General features: G+C 35.8%; 4 protein-coding genes across 4 annotated transcripts; 3 read left to right on the top strand and 1 right to left on the bottom strand.

Annotated features, from left to right (window-relative positions):
- Nucleotides 1-493: 493 nt before the first annotated feature.
- LOC122603401 lies at nt 494-2,126 on the top strand. Its single transcript, XM_043776093.1, has 6 exons — nt 494-646; nt 725-1,045; nt 1,133-1,179; nt 1,288-1,350; nt 1,602-1,734; nt 1,915-2,126. Exons 1-6 carry the CDS (start codon nt 577-579, stop codon nt 1,929-1,931), a joined length of 651 nt encoding a protein of 216 aa, XP_043632028.1. The 5' UTR covers nt 494-576; the 3' UTR covers nt 1,932-2,126.
- A 1,163-nt stretch (nt 2,127-3,289) lies between these two features.
- LOC122603399 (pentatricopeptide repeat-containing protein At4g39620, chloroplastic) lies at nt 3,290-6,158 on the bottom strand. The gene is made up of 2 exons (XM_043776085.1): nt 5,643-6,158; nt 3,290-4,907 (listed from the first exon to the last, which is right to left on the bottom strand). The coding sequence occupies exons 1-2, from the start codon at nt 5,985-5,987 to the stop codon at nt 3,810-3,812; spliced, it is 1,443 nt and encodes a 480-aa protein (XP_043632020.1). The 5' UTR covers nt 5,988-6,158; the 3' UTR covers nt 3,290-3,809.
- Nucleotides 6,159-10,465: 4,307 nt separating this feature from the next.
- LOC122604908 (putative receptor-like protein kinase At3g47110) lies at nt 10,466-12,157 on the top strand. The gene is made up of 2 exons (XM_043777767.1): nt 10,466-11,168; nt 11,388-12,157. Exons 1-2 carry the CDS (start codon nt 10,466-10,468, stop codon nt 12,155-12,157), a joined length of 1,473 nt encoding a protein of 490 aa, XP_043633702.1.
- Nucleotides 12,158-12,577: 420 nt separating this feature from the next.
- On the top strand, nt 12,578-13,590 carry LOC122605869 (probable LRR receptor-like serine/threonine-protein kinase At3g47570). Its single transcript, XM_043778829.1, has 3 exons — nt 12,578-12,619; nt 12,702-13,132; nt 13,223-13,590. The coding sequence occupies exons 2-3, from the start codon at nt 12,721-12,723 to the stop codon at nt 13,300-13,302; spliced, it is 492 nt and encodes a 163-aa protein (XP_043634764.1). The 5' UTR covers nt 12,578-12,619; nt 12,702-12,720; the 3' UTR covers nt 13,303-13,590.
- The last annotated feature ends 2,989 nt before the right edge of the window (nt 13,591-16,579 follow it).

Raw genomic sequence — 16,579 nt, forward strand, 5'->3', positions numbered from 1 at the left:
CCCTCTCATCTATTCTATATTTATTTAAAATAACTATAATACCCTTTCTCTCTCTTTAAATCTCAACTAATCATCTTTTTTCTCTCTCCTCCATAAATCATTTATTCCTCTAATTTATTCAAAATCTTTTATCTCAAAAATCATACGTCGATAAATTATAAAAATTGTATGGGTGTTCTTAAAATTTCATGTTTTTTCATTAGAGATGTCATTCGATATACTTTCGACGAATTTTTAAATCCGAGGGCGGAGGCCGTAGGCATTTGACTATCACACTCTCTGACCTAGCTATCACCTCACCATCTCACCGCCGCAACGCGCGGGTATTTACTCTCGTAACTTTAAAAACATAAAAGGCACTAGATTTAACTATGTTAATCGCTAAAATAGGAGGGCCCGTTTCACATCTAGCATAAAATCGATGGACCCGAACGAAACATACGAAATAAAATTCAAAAAGATTCACCTCCTAATATTGGCGCTTTCAGTTTGCCCCAATTAAAACCCTAATTTTTCAAATTTGCCCCAAATCCCATAAAAAGTAACAAGAGCGAGCAACTTGATTGCATTTTTGCGATGCCGAAACGGAAAGCAAAGAAGATTACTAAACAGCCCGCGCGTGAAGCTGTTGCTTATGAATCCGAGGGTATCACTCTTTTGACTTTTTGTATCATTTTTAGTTTCAAATGAAATCATTTAAAAAAGAAGTAATTTTGTGATTTAGTTGAGAGACAATGTGCTGCAATCAGGACGATAGGCGAAGTGGAGATCGAAAGGTTGCTTACTGCGGCACGTTTGCTGAAATCGAATATGACCACTGAACAGCTTCAGATGCCGTTACTTCAATTTTTCGAGGAGAATCTTCCGAATCTAATGATTTCAAGAAGTGAGAATGATGGGACGATTGAAGTGAAATGGAAGGTTCAGGATGGGGATGTGTCCATGAACACGGTCGATGGTGGAAATATGATGTCTTCCGTTCTGCAGCATATGTCGATGGCCTATCATGACTTTGTTGGTGGCTATGAATTTTCAAGTAAATCTGGTAAATTTCTAGACTTAATAGTTTAGTTACACAGAGTTGAATTGCAGCTGGCATTGATCTTTAAGTTTTTTTTTTGGTTGGTGGCAGTGAAAACGGGCTTCATTGGTGCTGATAGTCTTCAGATGAAGGATTTTGTATAATTTCTTTTGTACATTTTGATACGTGATTCTTTCTTAATTGTATCAGCCGTTGTTTGTTTAGCTTATTTTAGTGGGTGTTTTCTTGTTTATTTCATGCTTTAGGTTCTTGAGGAGCAATCTGACACTCATATTCTTGGCGTTGAAGATTCTATGCAAACTCCCGGGGTATGTTGTTTCGGATCATTTATATGTCTTCATGTTTACATGAGACTTACTTGCATTATGTAAACGTTTAATGGTTGTTATCAAACAGTGTGAATAAGGCCCAAAACAGTACCATCAATTTCCAATAGAAATAATGAAATATAACTTCTGTCATATTCTTTTCGGTTTATGGTTACAATCTTAGCAACCAATATCAGGTAACATGTATTTTGATATTCAGCTGTCTGATGTTGGAGTTGTTACGATTGCAGGTGACTAGCCAGAGGTTGTCAATTGGCATGACACCAAAAACTTTAAGACTTCCAAAGCAGGGTGAGATGCTTCTGTCAGTTCATGGTTCACCCCTTGGTGTTTACAAGGAAAACAACATGGACGCAATACATGGTGATATATTCAAAAGATTATCTTTTTCCTCCTCTGTACATCAATTATAATTCTATTGTATTGTTTCATATTCCTGCAAAATGCCAACTGTTTTATCTTTTAAAAGGAAACTTTTCAGCTAATGCAAGACTAGCAACATCATCTGCTTACTTTTATTTCATTTGATGATTCTATATGCAGAAACAGAGGAAGAATGACTAGTTCCCTGTTAATTTCCAAGATCTGCAAAAGAGAAATGTTTGATTTGCTTCTCAGTTCTACTTTAAGCGGTATAGCTAGTATCTAAGTGTTTTTCTGGAGTTGCTATCAAAGAGGTTGCTATAATGCAATTCAATGGATTGAAAAATATGTATCTTGCATGTTATTAAATCAAATTACAGCTTCCAGCTTAAGTTCCTTGTTATTGTTCTTCATAATTTAGTCCCGGTAAAGTAAAAATTTTCTTTCCAGTTGTGCACATTATGAGTTAGATAGGTTATTAGTCAAGTATATCTTATTCGAATAGGAAGTAGTATACATGAAAAAGGGAGAGTGATGAGTAATTAAATATGATTAAACAAGATAAACGGGTAAACGGAGGAGGTTAACCCTTTTCGGGTTACCCGAGGATGGCGAGCCATTTTTTTTGTCTTGGATGTAGTAGCCTAACTTGATTTTCTTTTGCCTGTGGGTAGTACCAAGCCTTTCTAGACCACCCCCAAGCTATTTACCTAGGGAAGGATTCGAACCGAGACCTCTTATGAGGAAACACGACTCCTTGTTACTAAACCATTTGGTGATGATTTATGATAACTAGGTGTACATGAAATTTTCTGGAAAACTCGTCAAAACAGGTTTGAGTTGATATTGGTAATTTTGAAATGGTCAGGCCAGACTGACTCATACACCCACCTTTTGTCTTCTCTTTTATTGAAACTTTACCAATAAGTGATGTTTTAATATGATTAATACAACTGTATTGTTACAGTGATAATCAACTGTCTGAAATGAAAAGATGGAGTTCTTGAGCATTTTTCAATCATCTTTGGGAGAATCATGACCTGCTGAACCTGTTTAAAACGATTTTCAAAAATTGTACACATAGATATCCATGAATTGGTCAAAAACCACTACTTCTAAGACTATCTATCATCATTTGCTTAGTTTCATCTCTTGCTCAGTTTTATTTCATTTGATAATTTATCTGCAGAGATGAAGGAAGATTTTCCTGCTGCCTGCAAAATACCCAAAGTTCTTTGAAAGAGTTCTATTATATAATAAACATAGGATTGCTTTGTATCTAGGTGTTTTCCTAGGCCTGCCTCTAAAAGAATTGCTATTGTGTAAAATCTATGCTGAACGACTGAACGTTGGATCCATACTCACCCCTAGTGAACGTTGTCTGGTCCAAATAGAGATTGTAATTATTTTTCATTCACATAGAAAATTGTACACACAAATCGGTGGTATGTCTTGAAATGGGTACTATTTTAGAAATGTTCAGGCCGGCTTAATGCAGAAACACCTTCTGTTTTCTCATATCTTCGGCATAATACTTGTAACTTGTAAGTAGTGGTTTAATAAAGAGTAAACAAAACTACATTATTGGAATAATAATCAAACGTTACAAATAAAATGATATACAAAGTCCTATGCATTTTGAATGCAATGCAGTTTGGGAGACTTTCAGCCAGTTTGACTAATTAACCTGTTCAAGCAGCCTGTTTCACCTGATCGTGCTGTCCAACCCATGTCCATTTTATATTTCTAGGTTACATTTACCCATTGGCCACTGAGAGACAAAATACAAACCAAATTGACCTGTTGACCTGTGTAATTGTCAAAATTGTCACCTCTACTAGAAATACACTCGGTAATATGTAGCAGGCTTTGGCTCTTTGCTATCTGAGAGTTGGGTTCACCGATCTCTAAACCGTAACAACCATGCCCAAATGACCAAATCCAGATAGATTGAGCACCAGTGACAAGCACAACACAGCTACCATTATACACCCAATAGCTATATGATTGGTAGTGAATTTATCTATTCTAGAACGATAACTAAGCAAAGTCTTCCGTCAATACCTTGGTGATATCTACTGGGATACAGGCATAACATTAGTAGTTATAGCATCTTGTTCGGCTCGTGATAACCCGAGCACCCCTAAAGCTTCTAAAAAGAACCTTTTATTGGGGACAATACCATCTCTATCCATATGCTTCAGCAGTTTTTGTACTAGCTCCTTCATGTTTGACTTTGTGTAGGATTTGTATAGAAGTTTATACGTTGAAGAATCTATTTGAAACATCTCACTATTACAAGCAGTCTCAAACAGTTTATCTGCTTCAACCGGCAAATTATTCAAGCAATAGACATTAAGCATGGCATTTAACGTTGAAACCTTTACGTGCTTTTCCTTATCAATCATCTTGTCATATATTCCCCTTGCCTTTGAAACACAATCACAACATCCGTACATCATAATCATACATTCATACGTGATGAAATTTGGTGTGTATCCCATATCTGTTATTTTCTGAAAAATCAACTCTGCTTTGTCTCTAAGCCGTGCTTTCCCATAATTTGTTATCATTGAATTAAAAGTAGAAACCATAGGCCTCTCTTTTGACCGTAACAAGCTCTTAAACACTTGTTCCATTTTTTCAAACTCTTGCTTTCTTCCATATGAATCAATCAACAAATTATAACTAATGATGTCTGGTCTTATCTGATTACTTTTCATACGGGAAAGTACCCCTTCCATTTCACCTACCATCCCATTTTTCCCATATGCATCCATTACACCATTAAATGTGAATATATCAGGGGTGCAGGCGCTCTCCTCTAAATCTTTAAACAAAGCTTCTACCTGAGCAACATTTTTTGCCTGAGCAGATGCTCTTAAAAGAATATTGTATGTGACAATACTCGGTTTGCACCGTTCTGTAGCTTTCATTTTATCGAAGTACCCAAGAGCTTTAGATAAAGCCCTTGGTTTGTCTTTAGAGTGTAGATGGGCCGTGATAAGTGAATTATATACAGAAGTATCGGGTCGACACCCACTGTTTCTCATCTCAGAAAATAACCACATTGCCATTCGAGTTTGTCCTTTCTTTCCCATCACTGATATTAGTTTCGAGTAGACCCCATTATCCGCAACATACCACCGTTGTTTCTGCATCCATCTAAACACCTAAGCGAAAGAAAATCAATAATTAGTAAAGCTATTAACAATCAATCCAAAAGTCAAAGTCAAAGTCAAACTGGTTCTCTCAAATAACAATATAATCCTACCTTCTTTTCCTAAAATCCTAAGTAAGTTGATATGGATACAAGATCAGAAAACGGTCCATTTGACCTAAAAATCTACAACGCATAGCAGTTTTCGGCTAGCTTATATGCCAGGTTATTAGCTTATTTGGTTTTGGCATAATTTTTGACAAGCCAAGTTTTTGTGGCTTATTTCCTGGCTTACAGGCTTATCGTGACTTACAATTGCATACTAAGCTTATCAGTCATATTAAGCTTATTGAAGATAAGCCAGACTAAAAGAAGCTAATAAGATTCCCAATTAGCTACAGCCCCCTCAGAAACAAATAACCCTCAGCATCAAAATCAAACATTTAACTTGCAGCAGAATTTATATGTCTACTACTAATAAACTACCAAATCTTGGTAGCAAAGAAACAATTTTTGAAAAAAATAACATAACATCACAAGACTGCCAAAATCTACACAACCCAGAAGACAAGTTTCAATCTTTCTGCATACCGACTAAACAAGTTTCAATCTTTTTACATACCCACTACAGTCTACACAATCTATTAACCGTGTTAAGAGATTTACATTCCCTTGGGAAGACCGATATGGGTCGGAATGCTAACTACTAACTCGCTGTTAAAAAATAATAATAATAATAATATCCTACCTCAAGACATTGAAGCCATTTATCAGACTTGCCAAGCTCCTCAAACAGAAGAAAACAGTGTTCAGTTCTCACTAACTTCACATACTTGTTTAATGTTGATAGCAAAGGCTTATCATAGTTAAAATTCCTCATAATTGTCCGTACCAATTCTTGAGCCTCTGCATTATCCCCAGATTTTGAATGCTTTTTGGGCCTAATTGTTGCACTGCAGAATACTGTGTGCTTCTTATGAAGAAATTTTTGATGTAAGTTGTAATTTAGTGATGAATTGTGTGTGAATTTGATATGTTGAGATGTGGAAATTGAACCAAAATGAAGAGGCCCATTAGCTAAATTTGCAGACATTTTTCAAACAAGTTATTTACAAACATATATATATATATGTGTGTGTGTGTGTGTGTGTGTGTATGTAATCAGTTTGATTGTTATTGTGGACCGTAGAAGGGTGGAAGTGCGGTTAATTCCGGTGGATGAGCGACGGTGAAGATTTTCTGTTAAAAAGGATAATCACATCCAGACCCCTATGAAACAATGAAATATCAAATATCCAAATTCGCAATGGGCTTGGTTTTAAAGAAGCCATGACAACCCATATCAGTATGGGCCATTGACGCAACGCCTAACTGACAGTTATTAAAAGTACCATATAGTTTCGTGTTATCTTTTTATAGATTTGAAATGAAATTATAAAAATAGGCAGAGCCCTATAATTCGTTTAATATCTATAATACCCTATAAAGCAAACTGGATTTCTCTCTTAACTTAATTAAGAACCTGATAAGACAAAAATGCCCTTAAATAATCTTCCTTGCTAAGCACCCTCTCACGTGATATACCAACTATGTCCTTCAACCATTTTCGTCTCTAGCAAAGTAAAACCTTATCAACGCCACCACCAGATTGTCTTCCCCACCACCACCGCATTGTACGGGTACCATGCTCGTATTATAAAAAAAAAAGCTTTCCGATTTCATATAATTACTCACAGAAAGTCTTGTGAGTAATATGCATAATTTTAAACATAGATACATTTTATATTGTTTGATTTTCTTAACTATAATTGATTTATGGGTTTAGAGACTGGATCTGAATGACAATGTACTTTTTTCCATTTACATCTATATTTATACTTCTTAATAAAATTTCGAAAGTTACACGGGAGAAATTGTCAAAAATACCCCTCCCCACAAAAAGATAACTATCCCTTATATTTGAAAGTTGTGATGACCCATTTATACTGTTTTCGATAATCACTACATTAGACACCTTGTTAATGGTATCCACTGCAACGCGCGGGTACCATGCTATATATATCACCCACATACTTTTCTAACTTTTATATGGTTGACCAAATATTGATCTGATAACCTAAAATAACAATGTAAGTTTTATTTTATTTTTTCATAAATTTATTGATTCATGCTTTCTTTTTTATCTTTCTTTCTCCTTTTATCTATATCAATCATCATCATCTTCATAATCATCACAAGTTTATAAATTATATATCTTTCATAAATTAGCCGAAAAAAAGTTCACGTTGGAGTTGGACAAGGAGTCCCATTCTTGTCCAAATCGGCCAATCCCACCATCTCTCACACACTTTAAGTTCCCCTAGTAGTCTCCCCTAAATAGCTAAATCTCCTACATTAGCGTTGAGTTTTGAAGCTCCAAACTAAAAGCTTGAAGCTCTCCTTACTAATTAATATGGATTTTTTTTTTATGTAATAGTAGCTTTTTTTAAAACCTTAAAGTCTGAAACTCTTAAAAGTTTTCTGCCAAACATATCTATCTTAATCTTAATATATACTATAAGACACTTGAACTAATGACTAATTAACCAATCACATCGTTCGATTTCATCAAATTGACTTTTGATGATGTCATCATTTAGATAAACTACAAATTAAAAATCCTAATAGTCATTATCCAAATATATTATTATATTAATATTTAGAGTAAATTACATTTTTCGTCCTTAAAGTTGACACGTTTTTCACTTTTGGTCCCTTAAGTGAAAAAATTACAATTTTGACCTTAAAGTTGGCAGATTTTTTCAATCATCGTCCCTTGCCAAACGTCGTTAAGTTTCAACCGTTAAGTCAGACATGTGCAACACACGTGAGGGACTGAAACTGCAAAAAATGACAAGTTCAGGGACGAAAACTGAAATTTACTTTTCTGTTGTCATCGTCTTCATCTTCTCCGCCTGACTTTCGTCGAAAAATTCGCCGAAAAACTTAAAATGCCGATATCTCACTCGTTTCTTCAAATTAGATCACAAAACCACCACCAAACTTCTCTAAATTAATTTACGCACGAATCCTAACCAAAAAAAAAAAAAATCTTAAAATGCCGATATTTCATGAAATGTAAATGAAAAGCATCGTAAATGAAATTGTAACCAAGACCCAGTTGACCAAAAAAATCAACAAACTAGCATGGAACTTGTACGAACTGGCAAATTTGAGTGCGAATAACTTATAACCGAAACGAGATCCAATGAATCGGTTGTCACACCCGAATTCTTTGTACCTCAATCTACTAATCTAACTATTGTAACAACTTAATAACCTTAACGATTGACCAGTAAACTATATCGAAAACCTTACGATGAAACTAACATCTAACTAAATCGCCAAAAATGAAAGGTAGCAAATCGCTATGAAACTTAACACAATACTAGATGAATCAATAGTAAACTTGTAACAACTTTCAGAATGAGATTTCGACGTAAGGATTTCACGAACAACGGATTTAAAGTTTCTATACAAAATATAGAACAAGAGCTATAATCAACCAAATGACGAACTGTAAATTGCTTTGAACTTCTATTACATAAATTAAGAATCAGGTGACGATGATCGGAATTTTTGATCTGAAATATTTAAGTTGCAGGGGCTTGTCAGGCCTCATGGTCCTTTTGTCATTCTTTGTTTCCTCTTGATATATATTTCTAATTTTTCGATCTTATGTCTTTGCCTCATTGACAAAAACCGAACTCACATGAAGGGCTCTCCCCATTTTGTACTTTTCTTTTTGGTGCAAAGCTTATGGAATAATAATTGAGGCACACCATTGGTGTCTTAGTGAGGAGCACGTACACCTAATCCAACATGGACTTATTTGCGAAAACAGAAATATTGCATTCTTGGAACAAGCTAAATCGTACAGAAATATTGCTCAAAATCCATGTTATGGGTATTTTGAGTTTTCCGGCAAGTGTTGAATCTGAAATCTTTTTGTTAGGATTCGTGCGAAAATTAATTTTGAGAAGTTTGGTGGTGGTTCCGTGGTTTAGTTCGAAAAAACGAGTGGGATATCGGCATTTTAAGTTTTCTGGCGAATTTTCTGACGAAAGTCAACCGGAGAAAAAGAAGATGATGAGAACAGAAAAGTAAATTTCAGTTTTCGTCCTTGAACTTATCATTTTTTGCAGTTTCAGTCCCTCACATGTGTTAAACGTGTCCGACTTAATGGCTGAAACTTAACGACGTTTGGCGAGGGACGATGATTGAAAAAATCTGCCAACTTTAAGGTTAAAATTGTAATTTTTTCACTTAAGGGACGAAAAGTGAAAAACGTGCCAACTTCGGGGACGAAAAGTGTAATTTACTCTAATATTTATATTAATTTGTAAAAAAAGTCTCATTAATTTACACTTTTTTGTTTTCCAACAATAATTTACAATTTTTATCCCTGAATACTTTAATTATAATTATTTTTAGTCATCAACTTGAGAAATTTTTTTAAAATTTACAATCATTTAATTAAATAAAAAAAATTTAACATATGAAATATTTTCTAAAAAAATATATTTATTTGAAAACCTAATGACTTATTAACAAATATTAGAAGCGTCCTAATTGTTATTAAAAAAATATAAAAACAATCCTAATTATTATCATATTATCATAGAACAAGTGATTGAAAATAAATATATGCGTGTTATGAACGTGCATCATGATTAAATACATATACTTGAATGTCAAGTTCGGGATCACAAATATGTTTATATTTTAATTCTTAATTATTTTTTCTAATAATATTATATTATGAGTACATCTGTTTTAAAATATATTATAATGGAGAAATTATTATATATAGCATGTGCCATGTGAAATGACTACGACAAACAATTCCATCAATATGTCTAGGCTAATAATGACAGTGAGGAACCTATGATTATTGTACTACAACTTGCAAAATATAACACTTAAAACCGTGTTTTTTTTTAAATTGTAAGCTTTTATGACTTAAATGTATGAAGATATAATATTGTTAATATCGTAAATTCCGTGTCCAGTGTTGGACACGAGTCTAAAATCTAGTATATACTATACGTCTATACATGCTGTAATTCGTGAGTAATTCACCAAGATAAATAATAAAATCTAACGAAACAAAAAGTTGTTTATAAAAAGAAAATGAAAAACATAGTGAAAAACCTTACATTATATCCATTCAATTGTATTATTGAAGTCACCATCATATAGGTGGCTTTGCATTGCAAGTGGATCAAATATTTGACAAATTGTACGTTGCAATATTAGTTTTATGTCTATTTGACTAAAACAAATGGATGGACATGCATGAGTTACTAATTAAATAATATGTGCACCATCCCGGTATAATAAATAACTAGATCGATGATTATGAGCGGATCTGTTCCTTATATGAATATATATAGATAGAGTTTCTAGCCAAATTACTTGAGCAAGCTAGCTAGTTATCTTTCTATCAAAGTAGTCTTGGCAAGCAATTAGCTAGCTCCTCCTTATTTTTCCTCTCAAATATATATTCAACATCTGTAGTACTCTACAATAATGCTGCGCCTATTCTCATTTTTTATTAAAGAAGCACTACTCATAGTTGTTGCTCTTATCATGGTACGTATGAATGGGGTCGTCTTTGGTTCTAGTGCCGCTTCAGATCGCCAGGCATTACTAGAATTCAAATCACAGTTTCCAGATGACACTCAAGGTGTTTTCCTATCTTGGAATGATTCTCTGCCTATGTGCGAGTGGAAAGGAGTGACATGTGGTCGTCGCCACCAAAGAGTTACAAGTTTATATCTACGAGACAACGGTTTAGTTGGTTCTCTATCTCCTTATCTTGGTAACCTCAGCTTTCTCGGTTCTCTGGCCCTTGCCAATAACCAAATTCATGGAAGTATACCTCCCGAATTTAGTTATTTATATCGATTGCAGGAATTATCCCTTGCCAATAATTCATTGACTGGGGAAATCCCAGCCAACATGTCAACCTGGCCTAGGCTATCGTACGTTAACTTACAACTCAATAAGCTGTCTGGGAAAATTCCAGATACTTTTAGTTCTCATTTAATTATAAGTTTTTTATCTTTCGCCAATAACAACCTCACTGGTGGGATTCCACCATCCATTGGCAATGTCACATCTCTCCAAACACTCGCTTTTACTCATTGTCGATTAGGAGGGATCATTCCTGATTCCTTGAGTCAACTAAAAAACCTGCGACAGTTAGGCCTTGGTGAAATGGACCTTGTTGGTGCATTTCCTTTGTTTCTTTTTAACTTTTCAATGCTAGAAATTCTAAGTTTTCCAGGAAATCAACTTTATGGCACTCTACCGTCCAACTTATGTTTTAGGCAGCCCCATCTCAACCATCTAGGATTATCTTTCAATAACTTCAGTGGAGTCCTTCCACCCTCCATATCAAATTGTTCAAAGTTGGAATTCATTGATGTTGCCCAAAATTATTTCACAGGGAAAATAGATATTGATTTTCAGAAACTCCAAAATCTTACTAGAGTAATTCTTGCTCCCAACAGTTTTCAAAGTACGAATCTTGATCGCCTGACATTTTTTGACTCTTTGTCCAATTGCAGCAATTTGGAGTTGTTGGAGCTCGAAGGCGGCCAATTAGGTGGAGTGTTACCGAATTTAGTTGGGAACTTCTCATCCAAATTGTATTATTTATCAATGAGTTCAAACTATATTACAGGAAGTCTCCCTTCATCTATAGGCAATTTGTTAGGTTTAACTACTCTTGCTCTTGGTTCAAATAGTTTCACTGGCATAATTCCTGAAAGCATCGGCAAGCTTCAAAGCTTGCAAATCTTGTATCTTGATGATAGCCATTTCTCAGGGGTTATTCCAAGATCTATAGGAAATCTGTCACGTGTAACTAAATTAGCTTTAAGTGAAAACAGATTGGAAGGCACAATACCCTCAACTATAGGAAGTTGCAAAAGTATGATAGTTTTGGTCCTTTTTGAAAATAACCTAAGCAGAAGTTTACCCAAAGAACTATTTCAGCTTTATTCACTCTCTATAGGACTATATCTGAGCCAAAACAATCTGTCTGGACTTCTTCCACAAGAGATTGGAAACCTCAAAGTCACAGGATTACTTGATTTTTCCGAGAATCGTTTCACGGGTGAAATTCCAAGTACTATTAGTGGCTGCATCAACCTTCAAACCTTAAATCTTTCAGGTAATCTCTTTTATGGATCAATTCCCGAAGCATTTAATTAGTTCACTAAAAGGCCTTGATCATGTTGACATGTCACGAAATAACTTTTCTGGAAGCATTCCAACATATTTGCAACAAACTCCATTGGAACGTTTAGATATTGCTTATAATAACTTTGAGGGGGAGGTACCTATTTTAGGTGTTTTTGCCAACACAAGTGCAATATCTATCAAGGGGAACACTAGACTGTGTGGGGGGAATACCTGAGCTTCACCTTACCAAATGTAAAACTAGCTATTCCAAACCAAGTAAAAAGCCTTCCGTTCGTGTTGTGCTAGGAATTTCATTGCCAATCACCATTCTAGGTTTAGCCGTGCTGTCATTTGTTTTCTTTAACCTATGTATAAAAGGGAAGAGAGATAAAAGATCTGATTTAGTATTAAACAAATCTTTCGAGAAGATATCATATGGAAGACTATTCAAAGCAACAGAAGGGTTCTCTTCAGAAAATTTGATTGGTACAGGTAGTTTCGCTTCAGTTTACAAAGGAGTTATCAATGAAAATGGCTTGATTGTGGCGATCAAAGTACTAAACCTTCAACGCAGGGGAGGTTCCAAGAGTTTTATGGCCGAGTGTGATGCCTTGAGAAATATTCGCCATCGCAACCTTCTGAAGGTCATAACTTCTTGTTCAAGTCTTGATTACCAAGGCAATGATTTCAAAGCTTTGGGGTACGAGTTCATGACAAATGGGAGTCTTGAGAGTTGGTTGTATTCAATACAACATATGCTCAATCTTGCTCAAAGAATTAGCATAATCAAAGATGTGGCATTTGCGCTTGAATATCTACATTGTCGTTGTGGGTCTATTGTTGTTCATTGTGATTTGAAACCAAACAACATTTTGTTGGATGTTGATATGGTTGCACATGTTGGAGATTTTGGGCTCGCGAAAATTCTTTCTCTGGAAGAAGTTTCTAGTACAAACGAGAGTAGCGCAAGTGTTATCAGAGGAACCGTGGGGTATGCACCTCCAGGTAAACTAATGACTAGTTGGATAGTAACAATTTTGTTTGTTTTATTTTGTATCTACCTTTGTATAGTTAACTCTACCTAGCTAATTGCAGAATACGGACTTGGAAATGAAGTCTCGACGAGTGGTGACATATATATCTTTGGGATTCTATTATTAGAGATGTTGACATGAAAGAAACCTGTTGATCCAATGTTTGAAGAAGGGCTAGGACTGCATTCCTATGCTAGAAGCGCCTTGAACGATGGTTCTGTGCTTCAGATCATCGATCCAGTACTCCTAGATGAGAATGTACATGAAAGGAGTTTGATCTCATTGATAAAAATTGGAGTAACATGCTCTTCCGATTCTCCACAAGATCGAATAGATATTGCCACCGTTGTTCATGAGCTTTTCTTAATGACTTCTACAACCAGATCTTGATTTATTAAACGTCTACAACGCAACTAGTGTCACCCAAAAAAGATGAAACACTCAATTTTCTGATTGATTAAAAATACGAATACAGAAGTGAATAAATAAGCAAAACTAAGCTGAAAACCAGGGCCACTACTGCCATTATTCCAACGTCCTACTTCCTAAAGACTCGGTAAACAAAGGCTAAGTAAGTAACAAACTGTTAAGTTTGGGACTCGCTGAAGAAGACTTGCTGGCTGACACACGTCGTCAGCAAGTCTCTAACAAGTCATCAGCAGATGAAGAGACGTCTTCAGCGAGATGCATGCTGACCTAAGTTTGTCATGGCGGGAAATATTCAAACTACATGAAGACAAAAAGGTCACGTGGTGGGTAACCAACTGTAATTTGCCCTTAATGGCAAATGTACATGTTGGGACCTAAGCAAGGGTTCTCTCTCTCTCTTACCCGATTTGGTATAGAAGACAATAGGCACATGATTCAAGTACCATGAGCCAATTGAAAGTCGACAACCACCATCAAGTCACAATCAAAGCAGGCTGTGTTGCCCCAAGTCTTTCCCTATATAAAGCAACACAGCCACATTGTTTGAAGGGCGTCTGGCCATCTTAAAAGTGTGTGTCACTTGAAATTGTCTAAGTTTTTCTTGTCTATTTAGACTTAGCAATTATCTATGTTCTTTTGTATTCTTGTAAGTCAAGTGTAAGATCAACCATGTATTCATCGTTTAATAAATGATACATATGATTATCCTTGCATTGATGTATTGCAATTGAACTTTACATTGTTCTTGTTACTTACTTGCTTACTTACTTTCTTTCTTGTATACTTAATTAAAACATAAGTTGTGCATTCGTGGACCGTCACAAACTCTAACGTGCAAAATATGAGAAGATAAACTTAATCTAATAAAAAGATAAATATAACTAAAATAGGTAAATGCACACACGTGCAAATCTTGAATCTAGCTGGCAAAAGTGAAGTTGCAAATTTTAACACTCCCTCTCAATCTTCACTTCAAACACATCCAATCTTGCTGCAAAATTCCAGTAGCTTTGCCTTTGAGAGAGACTTTGTAAACATATCAGCAACTTGCTTGTTAGTCTCAACCCATTTCATTTCAATCTCTCCCTTTAAAACTTTTTCTCTGATGAAATGATAATGCACCTCAATATGCTTCGATCGAGCGTGAAAGACTGGGTTTTCAGCCAGCTTAATGGCAGATTGATTATCACACAACAACTTGATACCATATGAAACAGGTTGATTCAAATCCTTGAACAACTGGACCAGCCACATGCATTCTTGGGCAGCCATAGCTGCTGCTCTATACTCTGCCTCCGTCGTTGAAAGAGATACTGTTGTTTGTCTTTTGCTGCACCACGAGATAGGACTCGATCCATACATAAACACATATCCGGTTGTTGATCACCTTTCATTTAGATCACCTGCATAATCTGCATCACACATACCCGTTAACATAGGATTTTGCTCCCTCTTGAACATTATTCCCTTATTCACTGTGCCTTTTACATATCGAAGTACACGTTGAATTGCTATGTAATGCGGCTTTCGAGGGTCTTGCATGAAACGACTTAAAACTCCAACAGCAAATGATATATCCGGCCTAGTAAGCGTGAGATATATCAAACTGCCCACCATCTTTCTATAGACTGTTGGGTCTTTGAGCTCCCTTCCAATACTTGAATACAGCTTCATTCCACTGTCAACAGGTGTTAATGCGGCCTTACACGAGATCATGCCAAATTTGTGAAGCATGTCAGTTGCATACTTTTCTTGATGCAAGACTATACCGTCTTCCTTATATGACAGCTCCAAACCAAGAAACCTATCGAGCTTGCCCAAATCCTTCATACGAAAGCGAACACATAAATTTGCTTTGAGTTGAGTAATCTCTTCCTCTACATCTCCAGTAATGATTAAATCATCCACATAAGCCAACACTATCACAACTTTGTTGCCTATTTTCTTGACAAATAAACTGGCATCTACATGAGTTAAAATAAAACCATTTAACTCTAAAAATTCAGCAATCTTACCGAACCAAGCTCTCGGTGATTGCTTTAACCCGTAGATAGCTTTCTTCAATTTGCAAACATATTCAGGGTGTTCCTTGTTTTCAAAACCACTCGGTTGATCCATGTAAATCACATGATCAAGCTCACCATAAAGGAATGCATTATTGACATCCATTTGTGCCAATTTCCATCCTTTACTTACCGCTACAGCTAACAAAACCCGAATTGTCGTCAACTTAGCCACTGGACTGAATGTTTCTTCAAAATTGACACCATATTCTTGAGAAAAACCACGAGCTACCAATCTTGCCTTAAACCGTTCCACAGATCCATCAGCTTTCTTCTTAAGTTTATACACCCACTTGCAGCTAACCGGCTCTACATCAACGGGTTTTGGAACCAATTCCCACCTTTCATTCTGATGCAAGGCAAACATCTCCTTCTCCATTGCTTCCTGCCATTCTTGTTTCACACAAGCTTCTTCATATGTGCTTGGTTCTGCCCAAACATCCTCAACAATAGCAACATTAGCATATTTTGCATTAGGTTTGCGTACCCTTTCTGATCTTCTTGGACCAAATTCAACTTGTTTGTCGGTTTCACGGTTTGTATCCCTTTGCTCCCCATCATCTTGATCTACCAGAACATCTTCAACATACAGGTCACCTTTGTTAAAACCCAAAGTAACTTCTGAGTTTTTAAGATCCTCCTTGAGTTGATTAGTGTCGGGGAGTACTTGACTTTCAGGGGACCACCAGGATAATTGTTCATCAAAGACTACATTCCTTGATACATAGACCTTCCCACTATTAGGATCACAACAACGCCAACCTTTCCTCTGCTGATCGTACCCTACAAACACACACCGAATGGCCTTTCTCTCCATCTTGTGACGGAGATGAGCAGGTACAAAAACGTAACATACACAACCAAATACACGTAGATAACTTACATTGGGCTTGGTTGTCGTTAACTTTTCATATGGTGAAACATAA

The sequence above is a fragment of the Erigeron canadensis genome, chromosome 6 (assembly GCF_010389155.1).
Source record: "Erigeron canadensis isolate Cc75 chromosome 6, C_canadensis_v1, whole genome shotgun sequence".
In the NCBI taxonomy this organism is placed as follows: domain Eukaryota; kingdom Viridiplantae; phylum Streptophyta; class Magnoliopsida; order Asterales; family Asteraceae; genus Erigeron; species Erigeron canadensis.